This window comes from Heptranchias perlo, chromosome 4, assembly GCF_035084215.1.
Source record: "Heptranchias perlo isolate sHepPer1 chromosome 4, sHepPer1.hap1, whole genome shotgun sequence".
Lineage (NCBI taxonomy): Eukaryota > Metazoa > Chordata > Chondrichthyes > Hexanchiformes > Hexanchidae > Heptranchias > Heptranchias perlo.
The window spans coordinates 1,633,139-1,647,710 of record NC_090328.1 but is presented as its reverse complement, the minus strand read 5'-3'; the positions used below and the strand labels follow the sequence as shown (position 1 = coordinate 1,647,710).

General features: G+C 40.7%; 1 protein-coding gene across 2 annotated transcripts in view; it reads left to right on the top strand.

Annotated features, from left to right (window-relative positions):
- Window positions 1-9,748, top strand: part of LOC137320682 (growth hormone receptor-like) — a 221,288-nt gene extending 211,540 nt beyond the window's left edge. For both annotated transcript variants that reach the window (XM_067982360.1, XM_067982361.1), the window contains one exon: window positions 73-9,748. In XM_067982360.1, coding sequence (XP_067838461.1) covers window positions 73-1,053 — 981 coding nt within the window. In that variant the 3' untranslated portion in view covers window positions 1,054-9,748. The remainder of the gene's footprint in view (window positions 1-72) is intronic.
- Window positions 9,749-14,572: the final 4,824 nt, after the last annotated feature.

Below are 14,572 nucleotides of genomic sequence, written 5' to 3'. Positions count from 1 at the left end.
CGGTTTCGATTTCCAGTGTTCTGAAAACTCCTTTGTATCTTCACTAATATTTTTTATGTTTCTTTCTTACAGAAGGGTAAAATGGATGAAGTGAACTCAATCTTTGCAAACCACCTGAGCTACAAGGCTGACCTATATATTGATGATCCCTGGGTAGAGTTCATTGATATCGATCTTGATGATCCAGATGGGAAGACAGAGGTGTCGGATACAGACAGACTCCTTGGCCATGGCCACCCAAAGTCCGACAACTGCCTGAGCGTCAAGGACGATGACTCTGGCCGCGACAGTTGTTACGAACCAGATGTTTCTGAAGCAGAAGTCACAGGTGGTAAACAAAGTGCCATTGAATTAAGCAGCCTCCAGTTGGAAGCCAATGAAAGAAAAGAAATAATCAAGACCGATACTGGAATGCCTTTAGGCACGTCAAGTGCAGATGCCAAATGGAGCCAGCAACTAAATGATGAGGATTGCATGTGCAGTAAAGTGCAACTGGTAACCACAGACAGCGGATTGTCAACAGTAACTGAAAATGGGCACAATCAACCGCCTATACACAGTCAACTCAGCAACCAAAGCTCCTTTGGGAAAATGGACTTTTATGCGCAGGTAAGCGACATCACCCCTACAGGGGGTGTCCTCCTATCCCCAGGGCAACAGAACAAGATGGAGGTTCCCCTGGGCAAAGAAACCTCAGTAGATCCAAAGGCAAATCAGAAAACCAAACCATCAGACAGTGCCTACACGTCTGAGGTTGACGCGAAGCAGTTCTGTGCCATCAGCTCAAGCAAAGAGGGTATATCGGATGCAGAGAAAAACCTTAATCTAAGCAGCTATTTCACCACAGAAAGCCTTGCTAGTGCCATGGTTGGATCTTGTAAAGAAACAGAAAATACAAGGCAGCCAATAATACCTGTCCCAGACTATACCTCTATACACATGGTGGACTCTCAGCAGAGCCTATTGTTGAACCCAAATGTGCTGCCCAGCAAGAGTCAACCCACCCCAGCTGGATACCTGATGCCTGAACAACTTGGTAATGTTATCCCCTGAAGCTCTGAAGTGTAGGCCACACCGTCGCAAGCTTCTCTACTCAAACAAAAAACAATGGTGTCACATAGACTTTAAGAGTACTATTCCCCAAAAATCACAAAGGTACAACCATTATGAAATATTATGATTGATAAATCAAGACTAAGAATTATTTTTAAATGTCAGCTATATTTGTTAGAATGAGAAAAAAACCTGTATTTTTATAAAACAGAAACAATTTCTAAAATGAAAAATGTCCCATATAAAAGGAGCTGAAGTAGGATTGGAAGAGTGCTCTCTGTCCATCAGGCTGGAAGCACTGTTCCTCAGCAACACAACTCCTCTAACTCTTGGAAATGTCTGTACTCCTACAAACTGATCATTTAACTGTGCTGCTTCCTAGAAACTGTGTCCAAAGGAATTTGGGGATTGGGAATGGCCCAATGCCCTGAAAGCTTGCATTGTCTCTTTAAAATAATAGTGCTCACAATGACTGTGTCACCACTCGTACCAAAAAGGGGATGGTGACAGTTCATGACAACCTGCGACACTCTTCTGTTTGTTTTAGTTGAAATGGATCGGCAGGGTTTCAAACAGAAGCCATGCCTTGAAGAGGGGGTCTCAGCAAAATATAAACCTTTAAAGAGAGAATCTCACCATCAGAGCCTCCTTTAGATGGAATCTCACTATCAGAACAGTCTTTAGTGAGTCTCACCATTAGAACCCTCCTTAGAGGGGGGGGGCTGAGCTCTGTAAACAAAGTCCCAAGAGGAAATTCCCTCTACAAAACTCTCTTTCATTCACTGTTATATTATAGAAAGCCACATATTGTGGGTGGGTAGGTAGAAAGTTTGAGTGTCTCAGAAACTACAGTGAGCTGCAGAGTTGGCTTCACCTCAGCGTTCTATTACAACACAGCTTCAATGAAAGGCATTAGGTAGAAATGAAAGAACATTGCAACACAAACTCATTTGCTAACACAAAATATCATCTGCCTTTCTCAGCACTCAGCTTCACCTCATGCCAACCACCCCTCCCAGCAATTTGTTAAAACTCCCACTACATAGAAACCTTCTCTGACATAATCACTCATGTACCATCAGTGCAGTATGCTGAGAAGCAATGTATAAATAGTGGGATTGGATAAACTCTCTGTATCCTGCCATATGGGATTTAGGTGAAACATACTCGCAACATGATCTTAAAGTCAAATATGGATGTTGCATTCACTTCAGTGAGGGCTATGTCCCCGTCCCCCCGTTACTTTAACATGTGGGTGTGCTCAGAAGTTGAAGAGCTGCTCGCAGGTAACTCCACTCCAAAGTTGTAGACTAGGGATTCAGAGATTCTAGACAGTAGCGTGGGACCGCTCTGCAATAGCTCTCGGGCCAGCTAGAAGTTGGTCCCATCGTTGATTACTGTGGGCCTGCTTTAGGTTGCAAGGGCAATCAGCAGAGCGGCCTAGCAGTGCAGGGCATCCCTACTCAAGGAGCTTTGTGTGGATAAGAAACCTGACATTTTTATTAAAATGTGAAAATAAACCTTTATAAAATGGGGGTATATTTTGAACAAAATACTCTCCTCGGCTTTCCATGCCCTTTTTCTTTTAATGAGGGGGGGGGATCTTTACAGATTGATTGCACTTGTTACATTTTGAACTGTAGCCACATTCTAAATTCTAAAATTCACTAAATTGTAAAAAAAAACTCACCATTCTCAGAGAACAAATCTAGCGATTATTGATGAATAAGAAACAACATTTTATCTGTGCTTTTGTGGGAACAGAGGGTATAATAAATGAAAAGCATTTTGTTAAAATTCCCATTTTTTTTCTCAATCAATCACTGCAGGTGAAGCTGAATACAGGTGGGACACATTGCACTGGTCAAATAATTCATTGAGAAAACACAAAACCTAATCAAACACTGCTGTCCAACATCTTCAGTATATGAGTTGACTATAAATCTAGAATCTGGTGCACAATAGAAATTGTTTCATTTTTTTTTGTAACAAACTGATTGATTGTAATAAGTGCACTTTTACAAATGAGCAATACAGAAGAAATGTCAATAGTGATTTTTGCTTCTGTGCTCTGTAAGCTGTGATTGGACTGCAGTCTCTGTAGCCAGAGCAACTACATATTCCAAAGGATCAACACAGATGAAAATACTTGTGTATTCACTGCCTCACTTTATGTTTATATTCCTTTTGCATAGATCCTCATGAACTTGCTCTTGATTAGCCTTTAACAAAATCTTCATAGGCCTTAACCAGCAAAGAGTTTTTTTGTTTTCTCTAATTTCCATCAATAGAAATATGGTCTATGTTGGAGCTCTCAACTTTAGTTACACTAGATTGATGAGTTTCTAAGTGACCCTTTCACCTTCACAGTGAATGCTGGGATAATGCCATCCACTCCCCCCCCCCCCCAAATAGTATTTGGAATAGTCCCCCACCCCAATAATATTTGGGATAGCCCCACCCACCTCAGTAGTAATCCTTTGCTTTCCTCGAGAGGAAGCAGCAATAAATCCAAGCTCCAGAAACATCCCACAGCCAAGTGAGCCATGAATGGATAACCAGAGACACATGGAGCAGTGAGCCTGCCGAGAGTTACAGCTGAAGGGAAATGAGCCTTAGGCTATATCACAAGCACCACTGTACTTACACCCTTCAATCCCATTCTTAACTTGATGGTTATACAGCTGTGTTAGTTAACATTTTATTAACTGTTTTTGCTGGGAACCTATTCCATATATCTTTCTATCCATTCCAATATCTGTTTTGAGAAACAAAAGGCCCTGTGCCAACTAGAAAGCATCAGGGCTGACACAATATTGAATATTTTAGCTTGCACAAAGCCTTCCTCAGGGACAGTAAGAAGTGCTTTGCCCAAAGTTCAGTTACATTCAAACACTCTTAAGCAACTTTTTTTTTGACAAATGTAGCATATAATTATCTCCCTGGACAAATGTGAATCAAACTTAAGGTTAAGAAAGAATCTCAGTTATAATCTTTATTTTAGGCTACTTGATCTTGGCTCCCATCTCCTACAAACCACATTACAGTGTGGACAGGGTATAATCATGATGGGGAGGCACCAACTATCCTGTCACAGGATGGTGTGATGTAACTTACCAACCAATAACTCTTATGTAAAGGGAAACCAATAGACAAGTGAGCTTGTATTAGTAGCTTCCTTCCAGTATGTATCATGACAGTCTTGACACCATTAACCAGGCCCCAGAGATTGTCTGAATGAGGCTGAATGTTCAGGACCTTAAACTAAAGAAACGTTCTTTTTGAATGTGCGATCCTGGTATAGTACCTCACTCCCTTGGTAGCGCTTGTTGGGAAATCATGCGCATTTTCCCCATGATTTTCCAGCTGCCTATCATAAAAATATGGCCTATACGCTTAATTTTCTGCTAGTGTTTTCAAAAAAAAGGGGGGCTTCAGCAGTAAATTATAAAATGACGGTTCTTAAGAAATGTTCTAGCACTGCTCAAAATGTTCCTTTTATCAGTTCTTTACTGTAAGGGGGGAAATAGATATACTTGCAATATAAAAGACTCCATCTCCAGAAAAACTAGGAGACTGGTTCTTTTTAAAGATATATCTCCTATCTGAGGGCAGCTGCTTCAACGACGTCATATTTGAAAGCAGCCTTGTCAACCTGTTCTGTTCGAAAGGACCGGCTAGGGCAGCACACTTATGAACCTATTTCCAGCTGGCTGAATTGAGCTAGGGGAGAGATTGATATCTGCCCCACTCTTAGATACTGATTCTCAGTGCTGCACTTAAGGTCTCAAGTGCTGTTTGAGATGCTCATTATAATAGTGGCTGGCTAGAGACGTTCCCCTTTAACTAATACAAAAAAACTGAATGGACCACAGCCTAAAGCTACCAATTAATATGGTGCCCGGAATTGGTGTGTGCTGTACATACTTCCCATTGCCCTGCTAAGAGTTCAGATTGGCATTTTTGCTGGTCATGGCACAGATGTTGGGCCTGTGATATCTTCACTATGTAACAGTGCTGCTAGGGGCTACAAGATACAATTCCACTCGCTCACTGGGATATTCTTCAAGCATCACGCAGTGTTAACATGTACCTATTCTGTTTCCCATTCAAATGAATCCAGCAACAGTGCACTGGCAATGCCATGTTAATGATGTGAGCATCTTTCAGGAAGCTCCAGGTGTCACCTCCTCCTTCAAGGTGAAAAATACCAATTAATCAAACCTGGTTGCAGTTAATCAATCATAAGTCTCTAATTGTTGGACCACTAAGAGGAAAAGAAACTAACATCTGAATGTGCCAATAAATACTGGCTTCAGTCATTTAGCAAAGATGTGCTATCAACTTCTGAGTATTTATCATTGCACACAAATTACTGAGGCTCTTCTGGTGGGTAATTGTGTGGAACCAGTCTGGAAGAAAAATTACGGCAAATGAGTGACATTTTCTAGTTAGTAATAGTCCATACCTTTCTGTGTCTAATTTTCTTTAAATACCAGAGGATTTTCAGTGTCTAAGTACAAATAGTAACAAGTTCATGGCCTTAAGACTTTTGTTGCTCAGTTGTCATCAAGGCTTTTCCAGAGTTATACAGTGAATTGGTACCTGCATTATGCACATTATATACCTGAGCACGTTACATGAAGCTTAAAATTAAAGCATGTAAAAAATAAACAATGATAATGAATTATATTGCCAAAGTGCATTAGATATTGGTGTTGAAGGTTAAAAGGAAACTATCGGAAAAGTTAGGGCAATCTGGAGACATTTGGCGGCCTCTAATTGTCTACAGGGCTGTCACTCTGGATTTTTTCTTGCTCTCCCTGTAAAGAGGAAGATTCATCCTGCATTATCTTCCTGCTGCTATGGAATATTTTAAAGGAAGGGAGCTACTGCTTCATGTTGATAGGTTTTCTTCCTCCTCCATACTATGCTGTGAGACCATCTCTTGGAGACTGTGGTGCCTGACCTATTTTGGGACCGTATGTCACTAAAATGTGCAAAGAACTGAACACTCAAATCAGGTGGCTTTTTTGTTTGAGAGGTGAGGGAGGCAGTCTTACCCTGACTTCAATATACCACTGTCAAAAAAAAAAATCACATTACATTTTTGTTTGTGTTTGCTGCAATAATTGGCTCTACATGACGCTAAACAGAAAAAGGCACTCTGCAATTTTTCTCCCTACCTCTTCTCTCACCAAGGCATTGACTCATGCTTGGGCATGGGTGGAGGTGACCTTCATCCAATCTAAGGGGCCATTATTCATGAAAGAAACTAGACTGAGTGAATGCAGGCTATTCGACATGTAGAGCATCATTGCTGAGCCCAATCCTTCCTGTTCTGTTGTACACATACACAGTTCCAGCAGAGGTTTCTGGATAGTAATCATGAGCTGGAAGTCTGATTGATTTTATTTCGTCCGTCCCTAGGGATACTGTAGTGCCCAACCCCCACCCCTCAGGTACGGGCACGGAGGCATTCCAACACTTTATCAAACTGATATCGCTACCTTAAAAATATATATATATGGTTCTGTGTTCTATTGTGTATGTGAACTGAACAAACTGTGTGCTGTGAGCAGACAGCATACAATATGTACAGTATGTGTATATACCATGCTGCTGGCCAACTTCTGCAATATTTGTTTAGGGTACTAATAAGGTTAAACGAGTTTTACTTTATATCCAAGTTGCTGCTCTGATGGATGATGGTTTATTTCTTTGCACAAAGCCATTCTTCAGTCCTGAAGGTTAAACTATTCACCAGTGCCAAAAGGCCTGTTTTCACTTGGCCTCATCTTAGTTACTGGAAACCATTATATTTTTTTAAAAAACAGATTTGTACAAACTGGTACTTTGTTTCATCAAAACAGAATGTAGACAATAGCCAGGACTTCTTACCCAGTACTTTGGAGCTGTAGCAATGTTTTTTGTGAAAGTAGTTTCACATCACAGTGTTATCTTTAAATTAATGTAATGCTGGAGGGAGTGAGGAGGTGACTATAGTCTCAATTCATGGGTTGGGGTGGGGGGGGGTTCACCTTTTTGAAGAGTTTTGTACCTGCTTTTATGTAGAGTCCCCTCTTCCCATCATTTTTGAGTAAGAGGTTATAGTCTATGCAACTTGGGGGTCTTGTAGTCTTTCCTCCAGCCTAAATGTAGTGAAAATAGTTAGAGACGATTTTACCCAAATTGGTGCAGAGCAGCAGCAAGCTTTTCAATAATTTAAAACATACCATATTCATTCATTTATTTTTTCCAAAGCATAGATATGAACTCCAATAAAATAAATGTAGTCTCAGGACCATCTCTCATGAAGATAGGTGGGTTTTTCCTGTTAGAGGGCCTCAGCCCATTACTACCATGTCCCATCTCTTCCCCCTCCCATTTTTTCTCTGTGGGTTTCCCAGGGTATCATATGTCCTATGTTTGAGAGGGTGGGCATCCCTTAGCTCACTGCCAACGCTGATGTCAGACATATCCCATCTCCCCTGGGGAGGTGCTTTGCCTCGGTATATCTCAGTTAAGCAGTATAGTCAAACACATTCCACACTGTGCCGTTCTAATGAATTGTTCCTTTAATATGCTACACCACAGCACTAATCGAGGAATTGCAACTTAAGTAAGAACCTTACTCCCAATGTGACAGTTTACCAGAAAAGTGGATTCTGGCAACAGTTGATTCTTCATTTGATGGTGTGTGACTTTTAAAAGTCACAAAACCAACGGTACCAGTTCCAAATTGCAGGGATAAAGTCAAGGCTACCAACTACATCTCTTTTCTTTGTTCAAGTTGTCCAGTAACAGAAAGTGGCCTTGTTTCCGTAACAACATGACAACAAGTGTCAGAGTGTAGAGAACCTAACTCAGAGTATTATTTTTGCTGCGTAAAGTTCACGTTGTCTTAAAAACCTTCAGCACTTTATGAAATCTATCTTCTATTTTCAACACTTTTTGAAATCTATTTTCTATTCTCAGCACTTTATGAAATTTATCTTCTATCTTTGCCTTCATGTATAGACTAAAAGATAATATATTAAGGTATATCCCACCATTAAATGGGATATATTCATGGAACATAACTTAAAATATTTTTAAAATTCAGTATGTTGTAATTCTGCAGTCATGTTTTAATTTTATATTGTGTCCTGTAGCAAACTATTCCTTGAGGGCATGGGGGACTGCAGTAAGTACACCTCTTTTGTTAAAATGTAATGAGGCTGCCCAGTGGTAGCTACAGAGACATTAACAGCTTGTTCTCCCCTCACCTACTTACAAGAAAATACTTTGATCTAGAGAATTCCCTGGTTTGAGAGGGCACAAATAAAAACAAGGGGCTTGGGGCTGGGGCTTGGGGCTTGGGCTGTGCTCTGGATTAGACCTTCTACCTCCTGGGTTTAAATCACTCTAGTCTGATGGGGTAATAGTCGTATCTGCTAGCTCTAAGGGTCCTTTGTGAAAAGAATTTGGGAGTCCTAATACAGTCCCTGGAGCACAGCACAAACTGCCCCTGATTTGACACTAACCTGCCAGTTTCACTGAGAAGCTATTAAAATGGAAAAATGATTTATCAGAGTAACAGTTAGTGCTGAGGCACATTTCTGGAACCTATTCATGCTTTACCTCACCTGGGAATGCTTGATGTTGACACTGAGTGGTCCCAAGGACTAAGATTTTTCACCTTTACAAAAATAAAGAAAATAAGCCAATTTGTTAGGGAATTTAACATACTGCTATTCGTAGTTTGAAAATAAGATCAAATAATTTCTCATCGATTTGATCACAAACAATGGGAAAATAACTGATAACTCCATTAAAATCAATGAGATCTGATGTAATTTGGAAAGATGGCCTGTGAGAAACTGCAGAAGAAAACCCTGCTGCCTCTTACAGCGCACAATAGCGACGGCCCTACTGCTCTGTGACATCACTCTCACTTCAGAATAGCTGGTCTTGTGCTCGGAAATATTCCTGCAGCATGGATTCTAGGCAAATGCTTGCCACAGCCCGTGACTGCTGCATATAGAATCAAAAAGAAAACAATTTTAAGAAAAATTAGAAATAAGTTATGTTTCATGAACGGTTTTCTTTCAAGTTGGACAATGTGAAAAATATTTGAGGCAGATTAAAAAATACGCATAATTCTTTTCTCTAAGGCCAAAATCTGCACTAGCCAATCACTGCTCACATTTCTGACACTGGTTAAAGATGGAGATTACCCTTATTCTCTCACATGCTGCATCCTTCATTTTGTCACCACCGGACTCCTTATAATTGTCTTACTGCCTTCACCCTCTCATCATCTTCCACACTGTCGCCACCTCCTTCTCCGTCCTTTCAAAGCCTTTGCTGTACTGAAGATAACAGCTGCTAAATTTTATTAAGTCAGGGGAGGATGAAAGAAAACCAAGTCAAACAATCAACCCTTGTTTGCTCAGTATTTTTTTCTCTGTCTTAATTTTGTAGTTTAATAATTAAATTTGAAGAAGATGCAAGTGTACAAATATCAACATTTTGTGAAGTATATAATGGATTATATATTTTTAATCCAGAAAAACTGCATGTTCTATTTTTAAAAATGCTTATTTTCTGTGTACATACAGCTTCTGGTTTTGTAAAGCTCTTGGATTTGCATTGCCCTGATTTGCTGTAACTGAATGATGATTAAAAATTAAAACTGTGCCGATCAAAAAAAGCAATGACTGAACTACTATGAGAATGCACCATCTATTCTGAGAGAGACATCACATAAGAACATAAGAACATAAGAAATTGGAGCAGGAGTAGGCCAATCGGCCCCTCGAGCCTGCTCCGCCATTCAATAAGATCATGGCTGATCTGATCCCAACCACAAATCTAAAGAACACAAGAAGTCGGAGCAGGACCCGGCCACATAGCCCCTGGGCCCTCTCCGCCACCCACAGGGCATTGACCGATCCGAACTCAGCTTCATGTCCAATTTCCTGCCCGCTCCCCATAACCCCTAATTCCCTTTACTTCTAGGAAACTGTCTATTTCTGTTTTAAATTTATCTAATGATGTAGCTTCCACAGCTTCCTGGGGCAGCAAATTCCACAGACCGACCACCCTCTGAGTGAAGAAGTTTCTCCTCATCTCAGTTTTGAAAGAGCAGCCCCTTATTCTAAGATTATGCCCCCTAGTTCTAGTTTCACCCATCTTTGGGAACATCCTTACTGCATCCACCCGATCAAGACCCTTCACAATCTTATATGTTTCAATAAGATCGCCTCTCATTCTTCTGAACTCCAATGAGTAGAGTCCCAATCTACTCAACCTCTCCTCATATGTCCGCCCCCTCATCCCCGGGATTAACCGAGTGAACCTTCTTTGTACTGCCTCGAGAGCAAGTATGTCTTTTCTTAAGTATGGAGACCAAAACTGTATGCAGTATTCCAGGTGCGGTCTCACCAATACCTTATATAACTGCAGCAATACCTCCTTGTTTTTATATTCTATCCCCCTAGCAATAAAAGCCAACATTCCGTTGGCTTTCTTGATCACCTGCTGCACCTGCATACCAACTTTTTGATTTTCTTGCACTAGGACCCCCAGATCCCTTTGTACTGCAGTACTTTCCAGTCTCTCGCCATTAAGAAAATAACTTGCTCTCTGATTTTTCCTGCCAAAGTGCATAACATCACATTTTCCAATATTATATTGCATCTGCCAAATCTCCGCCCACTCACCCAGCCTGTCTATATCCCCTTGCAGGTTTTTTATGTCCTCCTCACTCTCTACTTTCCCTCCCATCTTTGTATCATCTGCAAATTTTGATATGTTGCACTCGGTCCCCTCCTCCAAATCGTTAATATAGATTGTAAAGAGTTGGGGACCCAGCACCGACCCCTGTGGAACACCACTGGTTACTGGTTGCCAGTCCGAAAATGAACCATTTATCCCAACTCTCTGCTTCCTGTTCGATAACCAATCCTCCACCCATGCCAGAATATTAACCCCAATCCCGTGATTTTTTATCTTAAGTAATAATCTTTTATGTGGCACCTTGTCGAATGCCTTCTGGAAGTCTAAATACACTATGTCCACTGGTTCCCCTTTATCCACCCTATAAGTTATATCCTCGAAGAACTCAAGCAAATTTGTCAGACATGACTTCCCCTTCATAAAGCCATGCTGACTTTGTCCTATTAAATTATGCTTATCTAAATGTTCCGTTACTGTCTCCTTAATAATAGACTCCAAAATTTTACCCACCACAGATGTTAAGCTAACTGGCCTATAATTTCCAGCCTTCTGCCTACTACCCTTTTTAAATAACGGTGTTACATTAGCAGTTTTCCAATCTGCCGGGACCTCTCCTGAGTCCAGGGAATTTTGGAAAACTATCACCAAAGCATCCACAATCCCTACTGCCACTTCCCTCAAGACCCTAGGATGGAAGCCATCAGGTCCAGGGGATTTATCCGCCTTGAGTCCCATTATTTTACTGAGTACCATCTCCTGAGTGATTTTAATCGTATTTAGCTCCTCCCCCCCGAGAGTCCCCTGTTTGTCCAGTGTTGGGATATTCTTAGTGTCCTCTACTGTAAAGACTGAAACAAAATATTTGTTCAGCATTTTTGCCATCTCCATGTTTCCCACCATTAATTTCCCGGTCTCATCCTCTAAGGGACCTATGTTTGTCTTAGCCACCCTTTTTCTTTTTATATAACTATAGAAACTCTTGCTATCTGTTTTTATATTTTTTGCTAATTTCTTTTCATAATCTAACTTCCCTTTCTTAATCAATCCTTTAGTTACTTTTTGCTGTCTTTTGAAGAATTCCCAATCTTCTATCCTCCCACTAAGTTTGGCTACCTTATATGTCCTTGTTTTTAGTCGGATACTATCCTTGATTTCTTTACTTAGCCACGGATGGCTCTCATTTCTTTTACACCCTTTTTTCCTCAGTGGAATATATTTATTTTGAAAGTTGTAAAATAACTCCCTAAATGAACACCACTGCTCATGTACCGTCTTACCCTTTAATCTATTTTCCCAGTCCACTTTAATCAATTCCGCTCTCATACCATCATAGTCTCCTTTATTCAAGCTCAGTACGCTTGTTTGAGAATCAACCTTCTCACCCTCTAATTGGATATGGAATTCAACCATGTTGTGGTCGCTCGTTCCAAGGGGATCCTTAACTAGGACATTATTAATTAATCCTGACTCATTACACAGGACCAGGTCCAAGGTTGCCTGCCCCCTTGTAGGATCAGTTACATACTGCTCAAGAAATCCATCCCTGATGCACTCAATGAACTCGTCCTCAAGGCTGCTCTGCCCAATTTGATTTGTCCAGTTAATATGATAATTAAAATCCCCCATAATTATGGCTGTTCCCTTATTACATGCCCCGACTATCTCCTGATTAATACTTCTTCCAGCAGAGTTGCAACTATTAGGAGGCCTATATACTACGCCCACTAATGTTTTTTTTCCCTTATTATTCCTTATCTCCACCCAAACTGTTTCATTATCTTGATGCTTTGTCCCAATATCATTTCTCTGTATTACAGTGATTCCTTCCTTTATTAACATAGCCACCCCACCTCCCCTTCCTTCCTGCCTGTCATTCCTGATTGTTAAATACCCTGGCATATTTAATTCCCAGTCGTTGTCACCCTGCAGCCATGTTTCTGTAATGGCCACAAGATCATACCCATACGTAGTTATTTGTGCCGTTAACTCGTCCATTTTATTACGAATGCTACGTGCATTCAGATAAAGAACTTTCAAATCTGTTTTGTGACGCTTAGTTCCTGCTTTTTCCTTTTTTAACACTTTACGTATTACTCCATACCTTCTGTCCCTTCCTGTTACGCTTTCCTCTCTCTCCCTGCTCAGGTTCCCAACCCCCTGCCACTTTAGTTTAAACCCTCCCCAACAGCACTAGCAAACACTCCTCCTAGGACAGCGGTCCCGGCCCTGCCCAGGTGCAGACCACCCCTTCACACTCAGGACAAAATACTCAGCACTTCATATAGCATCTTAACGCGACCTCAGGCCATTCCAAGGTTCTTAACAATCAAATAAATATTTTTGAAAAGCTGTCACTGTTATGTGGGCAAACACACCATCCAAATCATGCACAGTGAGATTCCATAAACAGCTAATGAGGTAAATAATCAGTTAATCTGTTTTTGGTGATGTTGGTTGTGGCAGGAATTTGCCCAGAATACTGGGAGAACACCCTGCTCTTCTAGTACTAGAAAAGCATCTTGAAACCAAAAATATAACAACGAATAGTCAGCATGGATTTCAAAAGGGAAGGTCGTGCTTGACCAACCCAATTGAATTCTTTGAAGAAGTAACAGAAAGTACACAAGGGGAATGTAATATAATTGGATTTTCTAAAAGCCTTCGATAAGGTACTGCATGGTAGACTCATGACTAAGGTCAGAGCATGTGGAGTCAGGGGACAAGTAGCAGAATGGATAACAAGCAGGCTACAAAACAGAAAACAGAGAGTAGGGGCTAAGGGTAGCTACTCAGACTGGCAAAAGGTGGGAAGTGGTGTTCCACAAGGATCGGTGCTGGGACCACTGTTGTTCACCATTTACATTAACGATTTGAACTCGGGAATTGGAAGTACAATTTCAAAATTTGCAGGCACTAAATTGGGGGTATAGTAAATACTGAGAGACTGTGACAAAATACAAAATGACATTAATAAACTTGCAGAATGGGTGTGTAATTGTCAAATTAATTTCAATATAGATAAATGTGAGGTGTTACATTATGGTAGGAAGAATAAGGAGGCCACATACTGCTTGGATAAGAATCTAAATAGGGTAGAGGAGCAGAGGGAGCTGGGGGTACAGATACACAAATCACTAAATATAGCGACACAGGTTAATAAGACCATTTTTTAAAAAAGCGAACCAAGCACTGGGGTTCAATTCTAGAGGGATAGAATTGAAAAGCAGAGAAGTTATGTTAAACTTTTATAGAACCTTGGTTAGACCACACTTGGAGTACTGTGCACAGTTCTGGTCTCTATATTATAAAAAGGATATAGAGGCATTGGAGAAGGTGCAAAAAAGATTCACAAGTTGATCCTCTCAGTTCTGGTAACATCCTTATCAGGAAAGACTGAACAGGCTGGGGCTCAAAGAGAAGGTTGAGGTGACTTGATAGAGGTCTTTAAGATTATGAAAGGGTTTGATAGGGTGGTTTAGAGAAAATGTTTCCATTTGTGGGACAATTCAAAACTAGGGACCATAAATATAAGATAGTCACAAATAAATCCAATAGAGAAGTGAGAAACTTCTTTACCCAAAGAGTGGTTAGAATATGGAATTCACTACCACACAAAGTAGTTGAGGGAATAGCATAGATGTATTTAAGCAGAAGCTAGATAAGCACATGGGAGAAAGGAATGGAAGGATATGCTGATAGGGTTAGATGAAGAGGGGAGGGAGGAAGCGCGTGTGCAGCATAAACACCAGCACAGACCAGTTGGGCTGAATGGCCTGTTTCTGTGCTGTAGGCTCTT